The sequence below is a fragment of the Mustela nivalis genome, assembly GCF_964662115.1.
Source record: "Mustela nivalis genome assembly, chromosome: 6".
NCBI classification, from domain to species: domain Eukaryota; kingdom Metazoa; phylum Chordata; class Mammalia; order Carnivora; family Mustelidae; genus Mustela; species Mustela nivalis.
This window is the reverse complement of record NC_139025.1, coordinates 27,889,179-27,900,932: the sequence shown is the minus strand read 5'-3', so window position 1 is coordinate 27,900,932 and position 11,754 is coordinate 27,889,179. Positions and strand designations below refer to the sequence as shown.

General features: G+C 39.5%; 1 protein-coding gene across 4 annotated transcripts in view; it reads right to left on the bottom strand.

Moving 5' to 3' along the window:
* Window positions 1-8,916: 8,916 nt before the first annotated feature.
* TTC8 (tetratricopeptide repeat domain 8) overlaps window positions 8,917-11,754 on the bottom strand; it is a 57,816-nt gene continuing 54,978 nt past the window's right edge. For all 4 annotated transcript variants that reach the window (XM_082734258.1, XM_082734259.1, XM_082734260.1 and 1 more), the window contains 2 exons: window positions 11,590-11,673; window positions 8,917-9,578 (listed from right to left, as the gene is read on the bottom strand). In XM_082734258.1, the coding sequence (XP_082590384.1) occupies window positions 9,462-9,578; window positions 11,590-11,673 (201 nt within the window). In that variant the 3' untranslated portion in view covers window positions 8,917-9,461. The remainder of the gene's footprint in view (window positions 9,579-11,589; window positions 11,674-11,754) is intronic.

Here is an 11,754-nt window from a genome sequence, read left to right as displayed (position 1 = left end):
TCACCAAGCACCTGGAAAGGCTGCTGGCTAAAAAGCTTCAAGGACATGAAACTAAGGAGCCTTGTCCTGGGAAATCAAGAACACAGGGCAAGTCATGAGAGCTTGTGTTGTTTTCAATGGAAGTTCCCGAGAAAAAAAATTTTTTTTTTTCGATTGACATCCTGTCAGGGGCTATAAAACCAGCCTAACCCCCTGTTAAGCCTGGCCGGTCAGCATGGAGGGGGTGTATTGCCTCCTGTTTCTGTCAGAGTCATTTGTGACTTCCTCCTGTTGTCTTTCAAATGAATAAACCTCGTACATGCTTAGTCACTGTAACGTAACTAAGATGTGCTCAGTGCTGTTTGAGGTGACCGTGTCCAGTCACAGGAAGTTGAACACATTCAGCTTTGCCTTCCAGGGAGTGTCTACGTTATTAGAAGGCTGCCTGGTTGGGAAGGTGGAAATGTACTGGTCTAGTGGGGAATAGACGCATTATTTCCTCCTTTGGTCTCTTACCAGCTGTGTAGCTCTGGGGGGACCATTTTATGTCTCTGAACTTTGTTTCTCATCTGTCCGATGGGGATCTGAATTGCTGGACCGCCAGGCCCACAGGGCTGCTGACAGTGGCAGAGAAGATCATACAAGCACTTTGTGACCTATAGAACTCATGAAAATAGGACACGGGAGACTTCTCATGTGTGTGAACCATTTGTTCCATCTCATCTTTTTTTTTTTTTTTTTTTTTAATTTATTTGACAGAGATCACAAGCAGGCAGAGAGAGGCTCCCTGCTGAGCAGAGAGCCAGATGTAGGGCTCCATCCCAGGACCTGGGATCATGACCTGAGCCGAAGGCAGAGGCTTTAACCCACTGAGCTGGGCACCCCTGTTCCATCGCATCTTGACATTTATCACATTCATAGGGAGCTCTTTCCTTGTCATCTACTTTTGCCAGTTCACCTGTTCTTAATTGGCTTAAAGGAGTTAGCACACCAAGAGGCTGAGATTCCCAGGTCTTTTTCAAAAAACCTTTTTAAAAAAGGTTTATTTATTTATTTGAGAGAGAGAGCATGCAAGGGGGGTGGGAGGGGCAGAGAGAAGGGAGAGAGAGAAACTCAAGCAGACTCCTCGCTGAGTGTGGAGCCTTATTTTGGGCTCAATCTCAGGACCCTGACATTCCAACCTGAGCCAAAGTCAGAAGTCAGCCGCTCAACCGACTGAGCCCTCCAGGTGCCCCTCCTTCCAGCTCTGCATTTTACTTTCCAGATGACCTTGGGAATGGTAGGTAATTCCTCTGGGGTTATTGCCAGGAAAATGGGAATCATGTGAGTTAATTTGTAGAGTTGTAAAGATTACAAGCAGTGGGCACCTAATCCATAGTAATGACCTCTCATTATGGTGTTCTCTCTCCCCACCTCTGTTCACAAGTATATCAGGAGGGTCTTGAAAGGTAGTCGGAATCTTTCAATTTGAAGTCCTCTCTCCAAAGGAAGCTGGAACATCTCCCACTGGAGATTTACTGGATATCTCTCATTTGAGTTGTAGTAACAGGTAGATTCTTTAATAGATATAAGGCTATTTAGATTATCTATTTCTTCTTGAGGAAACTTCGATAGTTTGTCTTTTGAGGAATTTAAAGGTAAAGGTGCTCTTAGAAACCACTTAGCAGGGTACCTTGGTGGCTTAGTCAGTTAAGTGTCTAACACTTGATTACCATTGAGGTCATGATCTCAGGGTCATGAGATGGAGTCCGGCAGCCAACCCCATGTCAGGCTCTGCACTTAGTAGGGAGCCTGCTTGAGATTCTGCCTCTCCCTCCACCGTTCCCTGCCCATACTCTCTCTCTGTCTCTCAAATAAATAAATCTTTAAAAAAAAAAATCCTAGCAAATTGGTTCTCAAACTTTAGAATACATCAGAGTAACCACCACTTCCCCCTAGACACTAATTTTAATGTTGTAATAAATACTATAATAGAAAAAAACTGTAGCCTGGGGTAAGCATTACTGTTTTTATTTCCCCCAAATTCCTGTCTCATGAAATAAAAAAATATCATATAACTAGAAGCCCTGCATTTGTAAAAAGATAGCAATCTTGTTAAGAACACTACTTGTTGCAAACCATGATTAATGAAGCACCATCTGTGATATTCAGTGCGCTACTCGTGAGTTGGAGCCATCTAGGCAATTTTTATGCTTTTGAATGCAAATGGGAGGACAAAAGGGTGAATCCACGAAGTGTGGCATAAACTATCTGATTGGTGCATGTACTATGCAGCTGAGAAATTTTTATTTATTATCTAATATAAGGATATTCATTTTCACACTCTCCCCAGAAAACTTAATTTAAAATTTATATCCAACTTTATATTCTCCAGCTGATCCTAAACATTGCCTCTACATAAATTCTTTTTTTTTTTAATTTTTATTTGTTTGACAGACAGATCACAAATAGGCAGAGAGTCAGGCAGAGTGGTGGGGGGATGCAGGCCCCCCACTGAGCAGAGAGCCCGATGTGGGGCTCAATCGCAGGACCCCTGGATCATGACCTGAGCCGAAGGCAGAGGCTTTAACCCACTGAGCCACCCAGGCGCCCCCTCTACATCAATTCTTACAAAACACTTGCCTCCTCTTCAACCTGAACTCAGGTAAAGCTTGAACTCCTTAACTGTGGACTCGAAACCTTCTGTTCCAATTCTTCCTAGGCCTCCAAATTTTGCTCTCATGCCTAGCCTGCTCCTGCTGCTACTGCCCAGCTCCATCCTGACAAATTCATATTCTAGTGGCCCCCAAATGTGTTTGCCCATTAACATTGCCTGGAAGGCCCCTCCCTAACTTCTCTGTCTTCTGGCTGCTCAGAATCCTTCACCTGACATTCATATAGCATGGTATAGCCTTTCTTATCCTTGTAACTGATTCAGGTCTTTACATTTAATGTGTGTGTGTGTGTGTGTGTGTGTGTGTGTGTGTGTGTTTTAAAAAAATATTTTATTTATTTATTTGACAGAGAGAGATCACAAGTAGATAGAGAGGCAGGCGGGGGTGGGGAGCTGGCTCCCTGCTGAGCAGAGAGCCCGATGAGGGAATCGATCCCAGGACCCTGAGATCATGACCTGAGCCAAAAGGCAGTGGCCCAACCCACTGAGCCACCTAGGCGCCCCTAATGTGTCTTTTGAAGGTAGTTTGTATCTGGGTCTTTCTTTCTTTTTTTTTTTTTTTTTTGGCCAGTCTGAAAATCTCTGCCTTTTAACTGGGGATAACCATATTTCATTTAGACCAGACTATGGACTGAATTGTGCCCTCCCAAATTCATCCGTGAAGCCCTAACCCCCTGATACATTCGGGGACAGAGCCTTAAAGAGGTCAGAAAGGCAAAATGAGCTCATAAGGTTGAGATCTTTATTCAGTACAGCTGGTGCCCTTATAAAACAAGAAAAACATAGCAGAACTCTCTTTCTCTCTGTCACGAGAGATCCCAACAAGAAGGCAGCCATCTACAAGTCAGGAAGAGAGCTCTCACCGGGAACGGAATTGGCTGACACCTTGATCGTGGACTTTCCCAGGCTCCAGAGCTGTAAGAAAATAAATTTCTGTTGTTTAAGCCACCGCATCTGTGGTGGGCTTATTTTGGCAGCCTGCGCTGAGACAGGCCATTTACATTTAATACAATTATGGATATGGCTAAGTTTAAATCCACCATACTGTTTGTTTTCAATTTGCGCCATCTCTTCTTTGCTCCCTTTTCCCTCTTTTTCGTCTTCCTTTGTCACCTGCATGGTACAGGCACGCTGCTGTGGGACTTCAGAGGTAGGGGACGTTTATTCTGCCCAATCAGGGTGTGCTTCCTGAGGGAGCTGGTTCTGAAGGGATCCTAAGCTTTCATACGGTTATTCTCAATATGCTGAGAACTAGTAATTATGTTTGGTGGCATAAAGGGAAGGTGGGAAAAGTGTGGAATTCCAAGTAGATTTGAACCTGACCCCAGGACACCGCAAAGAACTGAGAGAGTTCAATTTATAACAAAAATCCATTGGCCTTTACGTGCTATGCATAGTTCTTGAAGTTTTTGGAAATTAGTAACTCGACCTACATATAACTTTGAAAGTCTTTTCTTGGGCAAAAAATGAGCTTCTCTAACTTTTACTCCACCAATGGCATCCAAAAGTCTTACTTGCACCTGGTTTTTATCTACACCTGTTTTCCACAGAAAAGAAACAAGTCAAAATACAATACAGGAGGTAGCTCTAAGATATAAAACTAATGAGAATAAGCACTTCCGATAGGAAAAATTTCCACATGTCTGATCTGGGAGGATAGACTTTTAAAATGCAAAACATCATCATTTCATAATACAAAACATTAAAACTTCCATTATGTTTTTAAGATTTTTTTAAATTGAAGTTTAACGGATACAGAACATATTAGTTTCAGACATACAACATGATGATTCGATATATGTACATATGACAATATGATCACAATAAGGAGTTAACAACTATCACCTCACATAGTAACAATATTTTTTCAGTGATGAAGACTTAAGATCTACTCTTTTTAGTAACTTTCAGATATACAACACAGCATTACTACAGTGGACAGTTAGGTTCCTTCCATGTCCTGACTATTGCAAATAATGCTGTAATGAACATCAGGGTACAAGAGAACTTTTCAAGGTAGTATTTTTTTTTTAAGATTTTATTTATTTATTTGACAGAGATCACAAGCAAGCAGAGAGGCAGGCAGAGAGAGAGGAGGAAGCAGTCTCCCTGCTGAGCAGAGAGCCCAATGCAGGGCTCATCCCAGGACCCTGGGATCATAACCTGAGCAGAAGGCAGAGGTTTTAACCCACTGAGTCACCCAAGCACTCCACAGGATAGTATTTTTCCTTCCCTCAAATAAATACCCAGAAATGGAATGTCTGGATCATATGACTATTTTAATTTTCTGAGAACCCTCCATACTATTTTCCATAGTGGCTGCACCAATTTACATTCTCACCAACAGTGCACGGGAGTTCCCTTCTCTCCCCATCCTCGCTGACACTTGTTATTTCTCATTCTATAATAATAGCCATTCTAACATGTATGGGATAATCTCTCATTGTGGTTTTGATTTGCATTGCCCTGATGATTAGTGATGTTGAGTACCTTTTGATGGATCTGTTGGCCACCTGTTTATCTTCCATGTAAAAATATCTCTGTAGGTTCTCTACCCATTTTTTATCAGATTTTTTTTTTTGCTATTGTGTTGTATGAGTTATTTATATATTTTGAATATTAACCCCATATTAGATATATGATTTACAAATATTTTTTCCTGTTATGTAGGTTGCTTTTTCATTTTGTGGATCATTTTCTTTGCCGAAGCTTTTTAGTTTGATGTAGTCCCACTGGTTTATTTTTCTTCAATTGCCTATGCTTTTGGTGTCAGGTGCAAAAATTTGCCAAAACCGATGTCAAAGAGCTTACTGCCTATGTTTTTTTTTTTTTTTCCTTGAAATTTTATAGTTTCAGATATTATATTCAAGTGCTCTGCTCTGACTTGATTTTTGTGCATGGGGTACAGTAGTGTTCCAGTTTCATTCATGGATGTGGCTGTTAAGTTTTCCCAGCACCATTTATTTGAGACTGTCCTTTCCCCCTTTTTCTTATTGCTTTCCATTGATCGGTGTACCCATTTTTATGCCAACACCGCACTGTTTTGATGACAGCTTTGTAATACAGTTTGAACTCAGGATACGTTACACCTACAGTTTTGTTATTCAAGATTGATTTAACTTCTCAGGCTCTTTTGTGGTTCCAAATCTTAAGATTGGTTTTTTTTTTTTTTATTTCTGTGAAAAAAATATCATTGGAAATTTGATAGGGATTGCATTGAATTTGTAGATTGCTTTGGATAGCATGGGTATTTTAACAATATTCCAATTCATGAGCACAAAATATCTTTCTACTTATTTACATCTTCAACGTCTTTCGTGAATGTCTTGTAGTTTTCTTATAGTTTCAGTATACAGGTCTTTTAAAATTGCTTATAATTATGGTTGCCCAACTGTAAATATATTAAAAACTATCAAATGTACACTTTATTTAAGACCTTATTCATTTCTTTGTCAGTGAGAGAGAGAGAGAGAGGAAATGCAAGCAGAGTGAGCAGCAGGCAGAGTTAGGAGGAGACTCCCCAATGAGCAAGGAGCCCGATCGGACTCGATCCCATGATGCTGGGATCACGAGCTGAGCTGAAGGTAGACGCTCAACGGACTGAGCCACCCAGACATCCCAAATGGTACACCTTAAAAGAGAGAATTGTGTGGTATATGAAGAATATCAGAAACTGTTACGTTAAAACTAAAAAAATCTTTTGAATTTGCTAAATGGGAGTTAATAACAACCTCGATGGGAGGAGTTCCAGCAGCAATTGGAGTTGAAGCCAGACTGAAAAGGGCCATGGAACAAGTGAAGTACGCAACAAACCTCACCTGCTCTTTCAAGATGTTATGACAAAGAAGATAGGGTAGTGCTTGAAAGGGAGAAGCTTTAAAGGGACCGCGATTTTAGAAAAAGAGAGAAACAATCCTGTAAAGAAGGAAACAAGCTGTTCCATCAGAGCGGCCTGTGAGGTGCGAGGCGTCGGCAGGTGTGGAATCTTGGAGCCCACAGAAACTTGAGTTTCAAATACTAGAGAAGGGTCTGCTTTATCTAAATACAAAAAAACCTGTCTTCCTAAAATGTGTCTAAGTTTGGCCTTTTCTTCCCTGAGATAAAGTGGTGGTGTTCTCCAAGAGCTTTGTTCTTTACACTCCGCTAAGAAATTACTCCTGACGAGTCAAGATTCGGGGACGGGGAAGGGTCACAGTGCAGAAAACAGTATAGTCCCACACGATTATAATTCAACCTTTAGTAATCTTTGTTCCTTCATCTCAAGAATTTGGCTTTAATATCAAGGATATAAGATCACAGCATCTCTCAGAAATGTTAATTTTTTAGTCAGCCAAAAATAGGATAAATGCCGTCTGTGTGGAAAGATGTAGAACTGCCGTAGTTTTCAAATTGCTGAATCAAATTTTTCCCCTAATATCTGAGCCTCGATAACCATTTTGGGAGTCTGGAACATATCCACAGACCATTCCCATTTATCTGTCTCCTGGAACTAAAAACTATCCAGTAACGGTTTCTTAACTCCATTTCTGGGTTCATTATTTTCCAGTGTTGGGTCCTACCACAGTATTTCGGAAATCTTTTGTTTTTCAGAATGCTTAAACTCAACCCAGGCTGAAAGCTCTTGATAGGAATCCCTCATGTTAAGGAAGAGTTAGTGGTGGAAACCACATTAAAAGTGTAGTGATGTGCCCTCTCTTTATGAATTTTCTTATCTCTAGGCCATAAATGATGTTGGGTGCTTTGACGCTGGGCCATGTCATTCAGAAACGTAACAGAGCAATGAGAACCATAGAGGACTGGTTCGGACTTGACCTATTTGGGAAGGAAGACCTTCCAACCCCAGCAATTACTGTGTTGGCTGGGATCTTGCCAGTTTCTTCATCAGTGGGAAGCTCAATGATGTTAATTTTGGTGGAGCAATTTGTAACTTGAACTTTTTAAGCCAGAGCAGAAGACAACTGGTTACCTTCCTTCTACGGAAATGTTGGCACCGAAGCCAGAGACGCGGTCCAGAAATAACTATTACAAAGATGTATCTAGCTCCGGCTGCACAGTGTTCTTTTCAGCCATCGTTCCGCCGGGAGCCGTCCTGACTCATTCTTTGCATTGCTCTTCACACTGAATTAACATAAACTCCAGACAAAAATAGCTCCATGTTACCTTAGGAATACGGACTCATTTATTTTTTGCTGTGTTAATATTCCCATACTATCCAGTTTTATTAATGCGTAGAACATTCATTTGAAATGGGCGTAGCTTTATTTACAGGAGAAACTCTGAGGTGATCTCTCTGGAGGGAGAAGAGCACGTCCTCAGGGGGCCCACATTATCTGCATTTGAATCCCAGCTCTGCCACTTACACGCTTTATAACCCTGAGCAAGTTCCTTGACTTCTCTGTGCCTCATTTTTCTACCAAGGAAGACAGGAGTAACAGCACCTTCTAGGACTGCAGCGGGAATCAAAGGAATAATCCCCATCGAGTGCTTAGAACCGTACTGGGCACATACAACATCCTCCATAAACGCAAGCTGCTGTTAGCGCTTATTTTAGCTTAAATGATTCACATGACAGAATTTCAACCTAAATATTGAATACAGTATTAGGACATTGGATGGCACTTGAGGAAATTCTCATGAGCTAAAAAGCATGTCCTGGAGAAACAGGAAAAAAGCACACGAACAAGGTCTTGGGTTCTAGTTGTGACCGTACCACCTCCCGGCAGTGTGACCCAGGCCTGGCTTTGGTCATCTGTGCCACAAAGACCTTCAACTACACATCTTCTGAAGTCCCGGCCATTATTCCTCGAACTCCCAGCTTTTTCAGCTAATCTGAACAGAAACAAGTATCTGTAAAATAATTTTCATGACATTAAAAACCGAAAGAATAATAGTGAGGGGTCCCACAGTCCTAAATCTGACTGAGTGGCTTTGTCCCTTTAACACATTTCCTTGTGTGAATGCATGGATGAGAATTCCACTAAATATGGGAGGAGACGAGTTTAAGAGTCTTTCCAGGATTTTGCAGTGCAGGGTCCTGGGATCTGGACTAACCTCCAGGCTGACCGCAGGTGGGGCTCTGGGCTTGATTGTGACTCTGTTTCTAATACCGATAGTCTTATATTGATAATATGATAGTCTGTAAATAGCTTCTCAGGGAAATTCAAAATTGGCGGTACATCAAGTAAAATTAAAATAACGACTTGATTTTTAAGGTCACAGGACTTCTGAAAAACTTCTTTTAGCTGAGATGTCTAAGATAAAAACTCATGAAGAATGACAGAATATTGGTGTATTACACACTGATTTATTTTAAAGCATAGTATATAAGAAAATGTGCAGTGTCTTGTAAAGCCTTTGAGAAACAGTTTTAAATACAATTTTTAAGTTCTAAATAAAGTCTCTAACTGGGATGAATATACACATTTTTACCCAAAGAACTGTGATCTTTATGGTGACTTCAGACCTCTGAAGCTACATGTTAGCTAATGGCCAGCTTAACATTAAAAATATGCATTGTAAAAATTTGAGGAAATTCATGAAAATGTTTTGTAAACATTTTTATAAACATCTACCACATAATGTGGGAGAAGTTTTCACGATCTATTTACAAACATTAAATCCTATCTTTTATAACACTATACAAGTTATTATTAATAAGTTCGCTTATGAATTCTTATGTAAACTCCCTTAAGTCCTCTTCACTAGTATTAAGCACAGCTCTGTATAGCATGCATATATAAATATATATAAAAACATACTACTTTTCCCATTGTATAATGCCCCCTCATATATATCCTATGCCCAAGAATATACTTGGTCTGTGGGACAGTCAGAGCATAGCAAAATGCTGCTTTAGCTGTTTAATTAAGTGTTGGGTATCCACATGATCTGGAAATGCTGCTTCTGACTTCTGAGCAGCAACATAGCTTCTCTGCAGATCTCCAATCTGTAAGAAATACCAGAATAAGACCACAGGATGAGACCAGGAAAAAATGAGTAAGAAAGTCAAAAAAAAAAAAAAAAAAGTACTACCTTACACCATAGAAAATTAAAGGATTTAAGGGTAAATTGCTTGGATTATGTCACTTTAATTTTAGAATTCTTTCACCTAGATTACAATTCAATCTTGAAAAACAGGAGAGAAATAAAATATCCAATTACACAAATAATTTCTGCTCCACTACAGCTGTCTAGTTATGAATTCATAAACCTTGTTTTCTTTTCCTGTCACAGGTAGTATTATAAAAATGAGATAACATCTGCATTCTACAACAGCCAGCTCTGTATAGTTTCCAAAAGCCCTTGGACAACTATTTGTAATGTGCCATAAAGATACTGTGGTTAGGGCATTATCTTTTAGACAGAAAATTCAAGCAAAAACGATTGTACATAAGATAAAATAACACGCTCAGGGAGGTTTTAAACAGAGCTAGCCAAGTAATGTGGGAGAAGATATCTGTCTTTAGAAGTTTATTAAGGGTATCTGATTTTCAATAAAGCTGGCATTAAAGTCCAGTCCCAGAGAAAAGCACACAGTATCTGGATCCATCTGAACAGATCTGGATTCACGCATACGTTTACAAAAAGTGAGAGCTTTTTAGTATGTGCACGCACACAAAACCTAGATAATTCAATTCTGGCAGGGTTTTTTTTTTTGTTTTGAAACACGTAGTACATATTAAAAACGTAAATTTCTTTTTTTAAAAAACTCATAGCATTTCTTTTTAACATACCATTTTATTTTATTGAAAATACAGCATTTTGCTTAAAGAAATATCTCATTTGAGTTATATATTATTAAAATGTGATAAAGTGAAAAACAGTTATCAAGTCTTTGTGGTTTAAGTACATGGCCCTGCAGGACAGTAGAAAACGCATGGGGATTGTTGGGTGCTGGGTATAAATTCTGACCCCGCCAGGGTCATGCGACTCTCGGGGAGCCTTAGAAGCTCAACCAGCCTTGGGTTCCTTTAGAACGTAAGCTGCATGAGGTAGAGGTTTTGTTTTATTCACAGCTGACATCCTTTGTGCTGACAACAGTGCCAGAGGCACATAGCAGAGGCTCAATAAATGAAACATCAGTTGTATGAAAAAAACGAATCAGGAAGGCCGACCTACATGACAGCTGGTTGGGAGAATCAGAGAGGGTGTGTAAGAGTCCCAGGAATAGTGGCTGCCACTTGACAAGCCCTCAAAAATGACCCCTTAGAAATGACTGCTTGGTTCCAAAGCAGAAATGAAAGTGAGGATGGCTTCGTGTTTGTCCTTTGAAAAATGACCTTTTCATAATGTCTTCTGAGTGTCTTTACATCATCAAACACTTTTAGCCATTTCCTTGCCCTTCAAACTTACTTTCCATGTTAAAGGAAGATTTCTCAGTAAAAATTAGTTATTAGATACCTTTTATTGTTGTTCTTATTGGAAATGGCGTGATTCCTTTTAGCTCTTGCATATTAACTGACTTGTAACATAGTATTAAGTTGTGTTTTTCCCACATTGTTCATAGCTAAGATAGCTTTCATTCATATCCCTAATTTTATAGCAATTATGGCAGAGCCTTGATGGCAATATGGTCTACAATAAAATACAAGATTTCTTTGCTATAAAAATAAAACCCAATTACTAAATCCTTCCTCGACCAGGAGTTACTAAATGAGTTTTTTTTTTCAGGCCTAAATGTCATATTTTAAAAATAAAATAATTCTGCAATTGATAACAATCTATAAAGCAATCTATAATAGTAAGTTTAGTTCATATTCAGTGATAAATTTCTTTAAAGTTTATTAAACTGTCCCTTGAAGTGAAAGACAGGTGCATACAATATTTAAAAAATCATTTCTTTCAAAACATCATTATAATTTCCTTATTTATCTTTCTCCTTATTTATCTGTAATTTTTTTTTTAAACCCAGGGAAGAAAAAGAAACAGACTGGATGATGAGTCGATAAAGAGAATACCTTGTCAGAGACCGTCGCAAAATTAAAATGTGGCTCATACATATGGGGTCCCAAGGATGACGCGGTTTGTAACAGTGCTCTTGCCTGTATTTAAAAAAAAAAAAAAAAACGGGGTGGGGGGAGAAAACCAAAAGTACATGAGCATCTATCAGCACTATATTTGTG